Consider the following 13,529-nt stretch of genomic DNA (forward strand, 5'->3'; position numbering starts at 1 on the left):
AAAGCCTTTTGTAAGTTATAGTTGTAATTGTTAAAATGTATGCCAAGAAACAGTTCTAAACCCATTTTTAATTTTTCGATAGGAATGAGCTGTCAAGAAAGTGTTTATCTCAAGTTCAATTTTGAAGTTCTTTATAAACCTATTGCGAAAGATTAGTCTTGTCTTCAAATTGCAACTGAAATCTACAGGTTTCGAACTTTTCTTTCAAAAGAACAAAGAAAATAGTGATTCATGTTGGGAATGCTCAGAAAAAAGTTCGAACAACGCACCACCCCGTTATAGGACCCTCTTGCCACCAACTCACATCCCACAATCTGTTTTCCCCCTTTATTCCCAACAAGCCGCCACCACACACCGCCTGCTTCGCCTTCACACGTTCACGGTTTTGATGTTGGCGTATCGGCTGACAAGCGCAAGTAACAACCATCGGTACTATACCAGACGAAAACGGCAGAAGAGAAAGAGAATCGAGCTGTGTGTGTGTGTGGCTGGACTGCACATCTTCATTGACTGGCGAACTTAGATCCATCACTTTCAGTTCAGTAAGTCGGTTTAGTGGAAGAGTTCCTCCAGCGAGGAACAAAAAAGGGTGGTGAACGGCGGTCGAGAATGTTTGTGGCAAGGAGGCCTTGAAAAACTGAACCGAAAAACTGCTCCATTGAGTGGTTTGGACAAAGGCCCGAACCCGGGAACTGTCGTCGTGAAGGTAAGACGGCTAGTCTAGTTTTATTTTATGGTAATTAGTCGGTAGACTGGATACTTACGGTGAACACGCAAGTGTGGGATAGTGAGTCGTCGATTGACCACGTAATACCAACAATTATCGCTTCAATCTTTGCCGAGCTGCCACGACGATTCTTGACGGCTGATAGTGCAGACCGAGAGAGAGGGAGTTCAGAAGAAATGGCTGAATCTGCTCAAAAATATCACCGAATCAAAACAAACTTCCCACAAGTGAATGTCCTCTCGACAGCTGTCGTTCCAGCGGCGATCAGTTCCGCTCTGTACTCGACATCGTAGCAAGCTGTAGTATCCGCTGCGTTGTCGTCTTCATCGTCGCCTACTCTAAGCAGCAAGTGCTCGATTATTACTTTATGATATATTCGTGTTCGTAGCGTTCTGCGTTGGTCGTAATTTGAGTTGATAAGACACCGCGCGTCGACTGCTGAAGACATGGCCTACCATGATATCGCGCCCTGCTCGCTGGTCACGTACTTCCTCGGCAAAGACACGGGGAATTGCTCCCGTGTTCGACGAGGGGTTGCTCAAAGATTTGCCCAAGTAATGCTGGATCAGCAATTTCAGGTTGCAACATCACGCTGATCTTGTTGTCTGCTCCGCATGACATGACCTTCCCCAATCGAGCCAGCACAGCAGGCTATGGCCGTGAGCACGTAGCACATGATTTGCATGCCGTGTAAGGAGAATTTCAAAACCAGTCTACTTTGTTCATCGGACAACCCCTCGTCGCGCGGTCGATTAGAACAAACAAACCTCGGCTTTACTACACTAGGGAGTCGCTTTACGATGTTTGCTCTTAAGGACTACCTCCCGTACTAAACACATCTAAGTTTACTGTACTGATGCCCGGGGCTGGAATCTGGAGCAGCCAACACTATAAAAGCTGTAACGTTTGCCCACAGCCGGATTACATCAAATGTGTGCATTTCTCACTTTGGACGTGTTTGAGAGATCAGTTTAGCTGTGTTCTTTGGTTCCGGAAACCCGTCCCGTTTCTTTGGCTAGTCGGACAGTGTCACGTCGTTCACCTGATGAGTAACTACGCGTCATTGGGGTACGGAGTTTATATCTGAACAACGATTGATATTAATTTGTTGCAAACATCGAATAATAACTGATATTGTTATATTTTAGGACCACTACGAAACGATTGGCTATCATTCGCAAAAGCTCCAGCTTCAGCTATCTGAGACCGATTATATGACGTGAGTACAACTGAAAAATTTACAATGATTTGTGTAGCAAATAAGAAAAATCCCAGAAACAATTCATAAACATTTCAACAAACATGTCGCCGCGTTACTTTCTTGCCCATTTAACATAAAAAAAAGTTGACAAATTTTGGTTGATACTGATAAGAAACAAAACAAGTGCTGATAATATATAGGGGGTGATTCTCTACCCGAAATCTGAAAAGTTTCCGTGAAACTTTGCACTAAAGTGTAATGTCGGTCTGATTACGAATTTGATATCTCATGAAGGCGGATCGTCACGATACCATTCCTTGTTGTTGATTTCTTCTAAAGACAAGTTTTTCAATCATTTGTAGCTCAAGTTCGTCTAGAGATAAAAACTTGGTGTCAATGGGGTCATCCATGATTCACGTGGATTTTGGAACTTAAATTCTCAAATTTGGTGAAGCTTGCATACAGATGCAATACACAAGTGTAATAAATAAAACAAAATGTCAAGCTTTTATTAAACTTTGAGAAGTACCATAATTTTTTTCTCAACCTTCCCCGTTACGCTGTCAAAAATTCACAAATTTTTTTCTCATTTTATTATTCTATCGTAGTGGCATTTACTACAGCCTCCAAATAACTTTGAAATTTAAGTTGGTGGAAAAATTCATTTAATGGCACGGTTTTGACAATTTTGATGTGAATTTAGGTCCAAATAATTGATAAAACAAGATGAGGTTCAGGAATTAGAAGAATGACGAAACATTGCATGTTGAAAAAGAAAACCAAATCTGCTGAAACTGATGAAATAAAGCGCATCAATTGGGTCCTAAAATAAGCTTAAATTTGTGATATATTGTTCACAACGACAATGCTTATTTTTATCAGCACAATGACCTTTAGTACGACCGCAAAGGATTTAAAATAAATGTTTAATGAAATTTAAAATAAAAATAACTTCGCAGTCTTTTTGACAGTAAGCATCCGACTTGACAGCTCGTTCCAAAGGGACCATAGTTGTTCGATCGTAAACTGAAAAAAATACATAAGGCTTGAGTTCCCTAGTTTAGTTTTTGAGTTTTTAACAAAATCATAGAAGTCTATTTGATAAAGTTGCAAATATCTCGTAACTTTTTCTTAAAAAGCAAATAGTTACAAAGTGTTTTTTCAATGTCATCCCCTTTGTCTTTTAAATGACTTAGTAATTGTTATTTTTTTATTTGCAATCTAGTAAAATCAACAAAATACTTAACTACACGAAAAGAAATCCTGTAAGCAAATGAAATGTTTCCAAAATCGGAAAAAAAATTCTCGATTTTGCTGGTAATGTTTTCAAAACCGACAACATTTTTCTCAAAATCGAAACAAATGTTGACGGTTTTTGAAACATTTCGATGTTGTCAAATTCAACAACACAGAGTTACCGGATTTGCTTAAATAATTTCTATCCGTGTATTTTTATGTTTTTTGAAATATTTTAATTATTATTGGAATTTTGGGCAGTACTGCTTATGGTTTTTTTTCTCTCAAATATTATTTTTGGTTAAATCATACATGTGTTGATTAATCCAATGATGTTGTTATTAAAAACATATGATCAAGTTTATCCTCCTGTTTTTTTCAGTTCGCGTGTTTTACTATCTACGGCTATTGTAGCACTAGTTTTCCACTAAACATTGAATTAAAAGTGAAAGATTTCGAAAACTATAAATTGAGGTGTTTATCGATTTCGATTCATAATTGAAATTACAATCCCAATTTTTAAAATATTACAAAATGTTTAAGGAATCATGGCAGTTCTGCTTTACCAATTTTTTTTCAAGCTTACAAATGTCACAAAATAAATCGGTTCGATATCCTTTGTTTTTGTTTTTCAAATGAATCATGAATCTCCAATAACTTTTTTTAACTTGCCCTGTTTTTGTGAAAATAGTGAAGAAGGGAGAAAAAAAGTTTGTAATGGCCTTATAGAGTGTGCATAAACCATGTATGGTGTGCCCTATTTTTTTTCTTTTTAAAAAAATTTTGAGATGTTGTCCAGCCTTCAGTATTTATTTTTTAAATCAATTTTCTCTGAAAACTTCGATGCAAATTTTCTTAAAGAATTCCAATGATAATAATACTCTTTCTGATCATAATGTTATTGCAAAACATAAAGTTTTATATATTTTTCAATAATAATTAATTCTCATCACAGATTTTCTTCACCCACCACCCACCTCACCGCGAACCTTCTCGACTAGACTGCACAACAGCTGATCGCCCTGCAAGCAACCCGCCACCATGATCCAAGGCTACGGTCCGGTGACGCAGGCCCTGCTCGGCACCCTGCTTACGTGGGGCCTCACGGCGGCCGGTTCCGGCATGGTGATCTTCCTGCGCGGCAATCAACGCAAATCGCTGGACATTTCGCTGGGGTTCGCCGCCGGTGTGATGATCGCGGCCAGTTTCTGGTCGCTGTTGGCACCGGCCATTGAGCTGGCGGAGAGTTCCAATATGTACGGGAGTAAGGGCGAGTTTTCGTTCATTCCGGTGGCAATTGGGTTTTTGCTGGGGGCCGTGTTTGTTTACGGGACGGATCGGGTCATTTCGTTTTTGGGGATTAACAGTCCGACGATGATGATCGCGTTGACGCACACTAACAAGGACAAGGCGGATATTGCGATTGATGATCAGGTTTCGACGCTGGAGCATGGTCGGAGTTCTTACGCGGGGGTTGCTCCGAATCCGGCGGACAATTCGTTGGCGATTGGGATGGAGAGCTTTGCGGATTGTTTGAACGCCCAGCATGGTAATGTTTCGAGGAAGCGCAGGAAGGGCAGCGAATCGCAGAAGGAACAATCGCTTTATACGAACGCCACCCAAAGCCAGATCGATGCCCAGTTGTCCCAGTGGAAGCGAATCATCCTGCTGGTGGTGGCCATCACGGTGCACAACATTCCCGAGGGTCTGGCCGTGGGAGTGAGCTTTGGAGCGATTGGAACGACGGATTCGGCTACGTTCGAAGCGGCCCGCAATCTGGCCATCGGAATCGGCATTCAGAACTTTCCCGAGGGACTCGCCGTAAGTCTGCCGTTGCACGCGGCCGGATTCTCGCTGTTCAAGAGCTTCTGGTACGGACAGCTGTCCGGTATGGTGGAGCCGATCTTCGGTGTGCTCGGAGCCGTGGCCGTGAGCTTGGCCAGCATCATCTTGCCGTACGCGCTGTCGTTTGCGGCTGGAGCCATGATCTACATCGTGGCGGATGATATCTTGCCGGAAGCGCATGCTAGGTGAGCCAAACCAAAATATTTTAATTTCCTTTATCAAATTTAAAAAAATTTCCAGTGGAAACGGTCTCCTGGCGACCTGGGGAACCGTGGCCGGCTTCGTGGTAATGATGTGTCTGGACGTTGGACTCGGGTAAACCCGGACCAAGCGGACACAGTTCAAGTTCCCCTGCAGTTTAATTCCTTCATCACACCTACCACTTTCTACAAGCATGCAAGCAAAATGAAAAGAGCAGAGCGCACCGTGATGAAACTGTACTTTAATTGAGTAAGTATTATCTGTATTCGACTTAGCGGTTAGAAACCTACACAAACACACTGAGAGATCGAGAGAGAGACAGGAAGGTACAATTAATCAAAAAACAAACGCAGTGAAGCTATTTCTTTCCATCTCTTGTGGTTATTATATGTAGTTTATTGTACAAATAAATTTTATTGACAAGTGTAGATCGTTCCGTTTTGACCTTGTCCTCGCGATATCACATGTCCCTGACCATTAACAACATAAACAAAAAAATAACAAAACAAAATTAGGAAGACTTGCTCGCAAGTCCAGTCATCTTTTCGCTCATATCCCACAGCCACTTGGCCGTATCTTTGTCCAGAGCTTCCTTGCTCGGTGTTCGGGGTCCACAATCACTGAAAAAAAAAACAAATTTAAAATCCTTAAATCGGTTTATTGAAAAGGCAAATGCTTACGCGTAGTATTTTCCACTTTCACGAAGCAGGCTGGGGTCCAAGGCCGCGTACAGGCTAGTTTGGGCTCCAGAACGGGGGGTTTTGAACGCCAAGCTAAGAATTGGCTTGATAAATTTGCTGGAAAATTACATAAAAATCACTTTAGTATTTTTTCATTATCAACCTTTATGTTATATTTACTGTTCAAATAAGAAGAACAAAGATCCCATGTGTCGTGGAAGCTCGGTGTTCACCGTGCCGGGATGGACCTGTGGAAAAAAAATTGAATGGTTAATCGATTGTGAAAAAGGACGTTGCAAATATTTTTCGAGGCTCAACTTCCGCACCTGGAATGCTTACAACATCATGTAAACGAAATTTTAATTCTTTACGGATCTTTTAATGTCAGTTAAAATAGATTTTTAAATACCAAAATGGCTTGCTTTTGATTTCCCAAAAAATAAGTGCTGAAAATTCAGCATGTACTCATTCGAGTTTTGAAAAGTTTAACTTTCCAATACGTTTAAAAAAAAGTTATTCAAAAATCCATGCGTTACAATTTAAGTCAAACAAGTGTTGAAAAGTATTACTTTTCGAAACAAGTGCTAAAAAGTTCAACTTTTCAGCATTCATTTCGGTGCTGAAGAGTATAACTTTTCAGAACTTATTTTGTATAGTGATTCTATTCGAATCTTTTATTTTTGGTAGAGAAATGCCGTTTTGTCATTTTAGAATGACATGAAAATTAAACAGTTTCAAGACGGAATTGCAAAACAATCATTATGGCACTCATTTCAGTGCTGAAAAGTTAAACGTTCGAATCATCCACCAAAACGGATTATTTTTCGAGGTTTTTTTTTGTTTTTGACATGAACAATCAAGCAATCGCAAAAAATGTGTGGAAATAAGAATGTTGAAAATACAAAAATATTTGGAAACTTGATGCATAACTTACTAAATATTGCTTGTTTTCATTTCTCAAGTCCATTTTGAATGTTTTGAATTCAGAAAAAATGTGTAACTAATTTTTCGTTAAATGTTTAAAATTAGAACAATCATCATATTTTGTTTTTAATTACGCAAAAAAAAACGCCATGGATTAATTAAGATTTAACTAATTTACATTTTGTTAACTACTATAATAGCTACTTTCAGTAAAAAATACTGTGCGAAGGTTTTGGTTCATCATTAAAAATTATAGCTAAAATTTCTTTAATTTACAGCGATGAAAAAATGGTTGTTTGCAATAATTAACATTGTTAACGTTTTCTTTGAAGAATGTGGGATTTTGCATCAATTCAGCAGAATGCTCAATAAGTAACACATTTCAAAAATAACAAAAAAAAATAATTTGTTCACCAACCTTGATAATTGCAGAACAAACTTCAAATCAAACATAAAAGGTTTTAAATAAACAGAAAACTTAGATTTTAGAAATAATTATGATGAATTAGCAAAAGAACTATTTTTTAACCAAATAAAGTTTAACATTTTTTATTTGTTCTAAATACTTAAATTCACCTACTACATATTGACATTTATTGAATTTGGCTCATTTAGATGGCCTAAACGATGCCTTAATAAAAAAATCTAAACTATTCATCTGCCAGTGCAATTTTGAAATGGAACTATTGGTGAGTGAATCTAAATTTTCATTGAAATCATTGATTTTTTTTTTTTGTATTTTTCGAGCAGCGTTAAGATTTTTTGCTTAAACATAAAATAACTGTTAAAAGGAAGAAATATGTTCAAGAAAACTTGATTTCATTGATTTTTCTCGAAAACATATCTTTGATAGTCTTTCGAGAAGCAATAAGTTTTATTAAGATTCTAAGATAAAATATTCATCTTTCAAAACATTTTGAACCACTCCAATCTTCAAAACATAAAAAGAAAAAAAAATATTAAACAAGTTTAAGTCCCTCAAAAGGCACTCAAACTTTTGACACTACATAGTTTTTATTTGTACGATGTGTTAAAATACAAAAAAAACAGCAAAAAAAAATTGGGAAGAAATATTTTGATTTTTTAGGAAGATTTCGAAGGGGATGGACACAACAACTTCTTTTGTGGTCTCTATTGCAAGTTTCTGCTCGAGTCCGAAGGCTTGAATGGGGAGAGCACCCAAACCTCTTTTACTCCAAGGAACCTTCCACCCCAGTGTTTGAACTGACGACCTTTGGATTGTGAGTCCAACCGCCGCCAGCGATTCCATCGGAGTAGGCTTGGTTTGGTGTGTTGTTTGTACTTATGGCATGGAGACGACTCCTACACCTGGAATGACTTAACGGCCTAACAACCAAGGCCGGAACCGACATTTTACTTCCTCATCCGATGGAAGGTTGCAGCAGATGAAAATCGAACCCAGAATCATCCGCTTACAAAGCGAACAGCGTAACCATTCGGCCACGCACTGCCACAAAAATTGCATTGGCCTTATAAATATCGGATGTTTTTTTTTGTTCAATTTAATTCTGACTCACGGGTATTAAATTCTTCATTAAATATTAAAATGTTCGGTGTAAACCGAAATTTGTTATCAAAAAGTTCTAAACAACTATTGTTAAAAAGTGTAGTAAACTTTTTAAAAGCTTTGAAAATGTTCTATAAATTTTCTATAGAATCATTGAAGATTGATCTTTTCGTTCCTAAGATAGAATAACCATACATCGTTCTGAAAAAGTTTCCATCCATCATATTTCTCCGAATATGCTTGAAATATATTTTTCAAATATATTGACAACTAACATTTTTTAGCCGCGCCTTGTAGCATAGTGTTAACGCTTCCGCCTCGTAAGCGGTAGATCGGGGTTAAAATCCCGGCTCGGACCAACACAACTGTTGACCTTATCTGGACATTATCATGACATCTTAGGGAGGCGACATATGGAATGTTTCCATCAACCCAAACATTGTTAACATTAAGTTAAGAAATAGCCACTGAATCCCCTTTGCATATGCGGCCCCGATACTCTTCATGGGTTAAGGGAAAGAATTACTAACTAACATTTTTTAATTTAAAAATTGTCAATTTAAAAAAAATATTCGATTGTTCTAATCATTCAAAGTTGGATAGACAGAACTCAAAAATCAAAATACAGTCTACTCTCTGGTTGTCAATATCCAAGAAACCGTCGAGGAAGAGAAGCATCAGTTTACAGAACGATGCAAAATGAAGACTCGATTGAAATTTGTTTTTTCTTGCTGACCAGCTATAGGAGAGAATCATGGCAACGTCCAGCAAACAAAAACAAATAAATGTCAAACACCCTTCAAAGCTTCGTTTTTCAAAGAAAAATGTCTATGCAAGCCATGAGAAAGTAAAATTATTGACAACCGGAATAGATATTTAAAGCAAATAGAATCCAAAGGACCGTCGAGGAAGAGATCCTTCAAGCAAGAGAAAATATCGAGGAATAAAGACAATCGAAGTATGCAGTATGCAGAGAGTCGACTGTATTCAATAGTCAAGTTTAAAAGTGTTAACTCAATCAAAAGAAACACCGAGAAGAACAAAAGCATACTTGGATACAAAAATAACCAACGCAAAATGGAGAGACTTGAACGCTGGCACGAACAGAAAGCTTTCAATATACAAATCGTACACCTTCAAATCCAATGAACAAGGCTGCTTTTCCAATCAAAACAGTATCAATTAGTTTCAACCCTTGCCGGTGGGCAGGCTTCGAGGTTGATCAAAAAAAGAAACGTTTAACAGACAGAGGCAAGGAAAATCAGTCCAAAGCATGAATAGTGTGGATAATTAAAATTGTTTCGTCACACGTTTGACTGATTGGATTGGAAAAGTTGATTTTTTGCTTGATTTTGCTTCGATGAAACTAGAAAAATGTTAACGTGGGAGACTGAAAATGTTAAAAAAAATCGTCATTTGTTGTAGCTCCAAAATTAGATAATGATACAATGCAACCTTTTTTGATGAGTTGAAATTGTTCACGGGCTTCTTCACAGACAGCTCACATTTAAATTAGCCTAATGAGCTTATAATCTCAAATCTGACGAGTTCCGAAGAAAAACAATTCCATACTGTTATTAAGAAATTTACACTTTTATGGTTTCAGTCACTGCATCATTCATTCATTCATTCGTTTTTCGCGTGGAATTATTTCTTGATTTTACGATTCTCTCAAATTACACTCAAATCAGCGCTCAACCGCAATCACGATAGCATAAAACACCCTTTTCCTTCAACACTTACCGCATACGCCGTCACGCCGGTGCCCTCAAGTCGCCTGGCCAGTTCCCCCGTAAACAGCACGTTGGCCAGCTTGCTCTGGCAGTAGGCCGTCACCTGGTTGTACGACCGTTCGCTGTTCAGGTCCTGCCGGTTTATGGTACCGTACCGGTGCGCCAGACTGGACAGATTCACGATCCGACTGGGGGCACACGATTTGAGCCGATCCAGGAGGAGGTTTGTGAGGAGGAAGTGCCCAAGGTGGTTCACCCCAAGCTGCTGCTCGAACCCGTCCTCGGTGAGGGCCTTCGGACAGGCCATCACTCCGGCGTTGTTGATTAGAATATTCAGACGGGGTTCTTCGGCGAGAAACTTGGCGGCGAATTCCCGGACTGACTTCAGTGAGGACAGATCCAGCTGGCGCACGTGAACATCGGGATAACCCGTTTCGGCCACCAGTTCCTGTTTGGCCTGGTTGGCCTTCTCCAGCGATCGACATGCCAGGTACACCTTTGCACCTCTTTTCAGTAGATCGCGGGCCGTTTCCTTTCCGATTCCGGTGTTGGCCCCAGTGATCAGGACCACCTTTCCATCGCAACGGGTTCGCTTGCGATATTGGCCTCCCTCAATGAATAACCTGAGAATCGAGACAAGAGAGATTACAGAGTGTCAAAGGGCTGCGTCCTTGACTTGCACAAGTTCTACGCGACTTACCTCAACAGTCGGAAGCCCACCAGCCCGAGAAATGAGTACAACGCGAGGTATGGAAGGGAAATCATGACTCAATTTTTCACTATCAGGAGGGGAGCTTCTTCGTACGAAGTGACTTGGACGAGGTCCGGTTCACTACTAGCGAGGCGGGCGCGCTAAGTAAATGGTTTTATTTAGTCGTAGCGATTACACGAAGGTTCCAATAGGGTGATCAGTTTTCAAAAAGTTTGTTGAAAAGTAAAAAAATATATTTCTGTCCAATTTTTGAAGTATCACTTACATCCAATATGAATTAAATCTATCACAAATTATTACATCACCCTAACGAAACCCACCTTATACGAACGCCCCGACCGCGTGAACGCAAATAGAATACTAAAGCAGAAGAAAAAGCTGCTGCTAAATGGGAAGCCAAAGCAGATTTCCACTACCAACGTTCAGACGACGACGTTCGACAAAAATACTATAGTGAGAAGCGTTATTTTCATTCAGCGCGAAGTGATTTTTGCACATATTAATCGGACCTTATCGCACAAGTCGAGATAAGATTGGCGCTTGAGTTCATCGTAGCTACAGCGAATTCTAAGCCAAAACCTGCTTGAAACAACATCTAGGAAAAGAAAAAAAAAATGGAATTTGTGAGCGACCCCTCCAAAGAGATCGCGTTTCGTTCGGCTTTTGAAATTGGAGCCCCATGAATGAACAAAAGTGTTGTGATTCATTCAGAGGCAGGTTTAGGGGGCTGCGATAAGGATTAGCCAGTTGTAATGAAAAGATGATGAGTTGACACGATGTTATATTATTTATACAGAACATCGCATGGTAGTTATTGTAATGAAATTTAGAAATATATTAAAAATATCGAAAAAAAGTTTTTCGTTGTTTCAAATTGAGAAGTCTGATATTTTCAACCAATATTTTGTTTTTTAATGAGACCATTGCAAAGATATTAGGCTTCCTCGCTTTAAAAATGCTCCAAAAAATGAGGAAGAAAAAAATCATTTTCACACGATCATTATCACACTTTCCACATTTCCACAATTTTTGACTGTGCACTTGAAAAAAAAATACAGTACATCACAGTAAAAAATAAGTAAATTTTGAAAGTGTAAAATTGGAAGCTATAATATTACATCAATTTTGAATGAAAAGTAGTATTACATCAAAAAGAAGGTAAATTTCAACATTTTAATGGTAAAATTAAATTTTTTTTCTGACATATAAGATGAACTCATTCTCAGATGTTATATTATCATTATTTTTCACTGTGTTTAGTCTGAATAGCTTTCAATTGGTATCACATGTTTTTAAATGTGTGCGTGTGTCTACTGAATACCAACAATGTATCAGCAGCTACTTAAATTTTCTCAAAATTGCACTATTAAGCGTCGCTTGGACGTTTTCTATATAAGCTTAAATCAATAGCAAATATTTTTTTCTTCCACGATTTTTAGTACTTTAAGTGACGTGCCGCAAGCTAGCACGATCATTTAGCTAAGAAATTTGCGATTCCACGCCAAACCAGCAGGAGTTTCAAATTTGACATGGGATTTTCTTGGACAACATAATTAGACTTGTTTTGAACTGTATATGCCTTGAATGTCTCGAGTCGAAACAGCCCAAATATCGAAATGTTTTGCATTATTTTTCAGAATGTTTAATATAACATATTTTAGAAATTTTTTAAATATTTTTAAACGAGTACAAACATGATTAATATGATTATCAATACAGAAAATGTGTTCTGTTGATTAGACTTCTATTTTCATAATTTTATTTGAAGTTTTTGCTCCCTGATTGTTTTTAAGAGAAAGGATGGGTGACATAAACCTTGAAAAAAAAAAATGCAAGGACATTAAGGATTTTGACGTATGATTTTTATCGGAACTCGGTGCATTAGTTTGAACATAAAGCACCATGCGTCTCCAGCAATATATACGGGAAACTGATTTCGATGGAGTAGCATGGTACTTTAAGGTCGGTTGATATTCCAAAATCCGTTTTTTTTTTTCAAAAATAATATCTTAGAATCAGATGTTGTGATGGATGTTCACATTTTCCTAAACAATCATAGAAAAATACTTTCAGCTGTAAGCTCTTTGGTGCGGAGGTCTTTAAATCGGATGTGCGACAAAAGGTCGAAAGACATAAGGTCGAAGGGACAAAAGGTCGAATGTGAAAAAATAAAACAATTAATTATTATTATAAACTTCTAGAAGATTCTTGATAAAAAAATTTCTTACAGACAAATCTGATTTTTTTTTGTGAACTTGGTTTATCCAATGATCTTTTTTTTTTTAAAAAAATAAACAGAATAACTTCCAAACCATTTTTGAGAAGATTTCCATTCTTTCAAACATGAGCTGTTCTTCCAAAAAAAAATCGACCTCTAAAATTTGTTGAAGGTTTATTTTTATTTAAAAAAAAAACCTTTTCTTGTTTGTCGTAATATTTTTGTTAGTTTTTCCATCCCTTGAAACATGAGCAGTTCTTCTAAAAAATGTTCGGCTTCTACAATATTTTTTTGACTCTCGATTTTGTTATTTTTTCTATTTTTTCTTATATTGGCGGTTCTTAAAAAAAAAGATTATTTTGAAAATATTATATAATAATCAATTTATTTATAGAAATCTGTGGAATATTGTATAGACTTTGCCATTCTTTCAAATTTAAATAGTTTTGAAAAACTAAAAAGTTTTGCTTTTTTAATATTGGTACAAGTATTCTATCCTTTTTCAATCTATCTTTTATGGTCCC

The 13,529-nt window shown here is 37.8% G+C and overlaps 2 protein-coding genes across 3 annotated transcripts; one reads left to right on the forward strand and one right to left on the reverse strand.

Moving 5' to 3' along the window:
- The first annotated feature begins 348 nt into the window (after nucleotides 1-348).
- Nucleotides 349-5,638, forward strand: LOC6043933 (zinc transporter ZIP11). 2 transcript variants are annotated; one of them, XM_038262772.1, is made up of 5 exons: nucleotides 349-706; nucleotides 1,644-1,795; nucleotides 1,876-1,946; nucleotides 4,120-5,194; nucleotides 5,250-5,638. In XM_038262772.1, exons 4-5 carry the CDS (start codon nucleotides 4,206-4,208, stop codon nucleotides 5,326-5,328), a joined length of 1,068 nt encoding a protein of 355 aa, XP_038118700.1. In that variant the 5' UTR covers nucleotides 349-706; nucleotides 1,644-1,795; nucleotides 1,876-1,946; nucleotides 4,120-4,205; the 3' UTR covers nucleotides 5,329-5,638. The 2 variants fall into 2 exon arrangements, with proteins under 2 accessions (XP_038118700.1, XP_038118699.1); XM_038262771.1 differs by lacking the exon at nucleotides 1,644-1,795.
- Nucleotides 5,570-11,118, reverse strand: LOC6043932 (retinol dehydrogenase 12). Its single transcript, XM_001861480.2, has 5 exons — nucleotides 10,776-11,118; nucleotides 10,086-10,698; nucleotides 6,071-6,138; nucleotides 5,891-6,007; nucleotides 5,570-5,830 (listed from the first exon to the last, which is right to left on the reverse strand). Exons 1-5 carry the CDS (start codon nucleotides 10,838-10,840, stop codon nucleotides 5,722-5,724), a joined length of 972 nt encoding a protein of 323 aa, XP_001861515.1. The 5' UTR covers nucleotides 10,841-11,118; the 3' UTR covers nucleotides 5,570-5,721.
- Between the last annotated feature and the right edge of the window lie 2,411 nt (nucleotides 11,119-13,529).

The sequence above is a fragment of the Culex quinquefasciatus genome, chromosome 3, assembly GCF_015732765.1.
Source record: "Culex quinquefasciatus strain JHB chromosome 3, VPISU_Cqui_1.0_pri_paternal, whole genome shotgun sequence".
In the NCBI taxonomy this organism is placed as follows: Eukaryota; Metazoa; Arthropoda; class Insecta; order Diptera; family Culicidae; genus Culex; species Culex quinquefasciatus.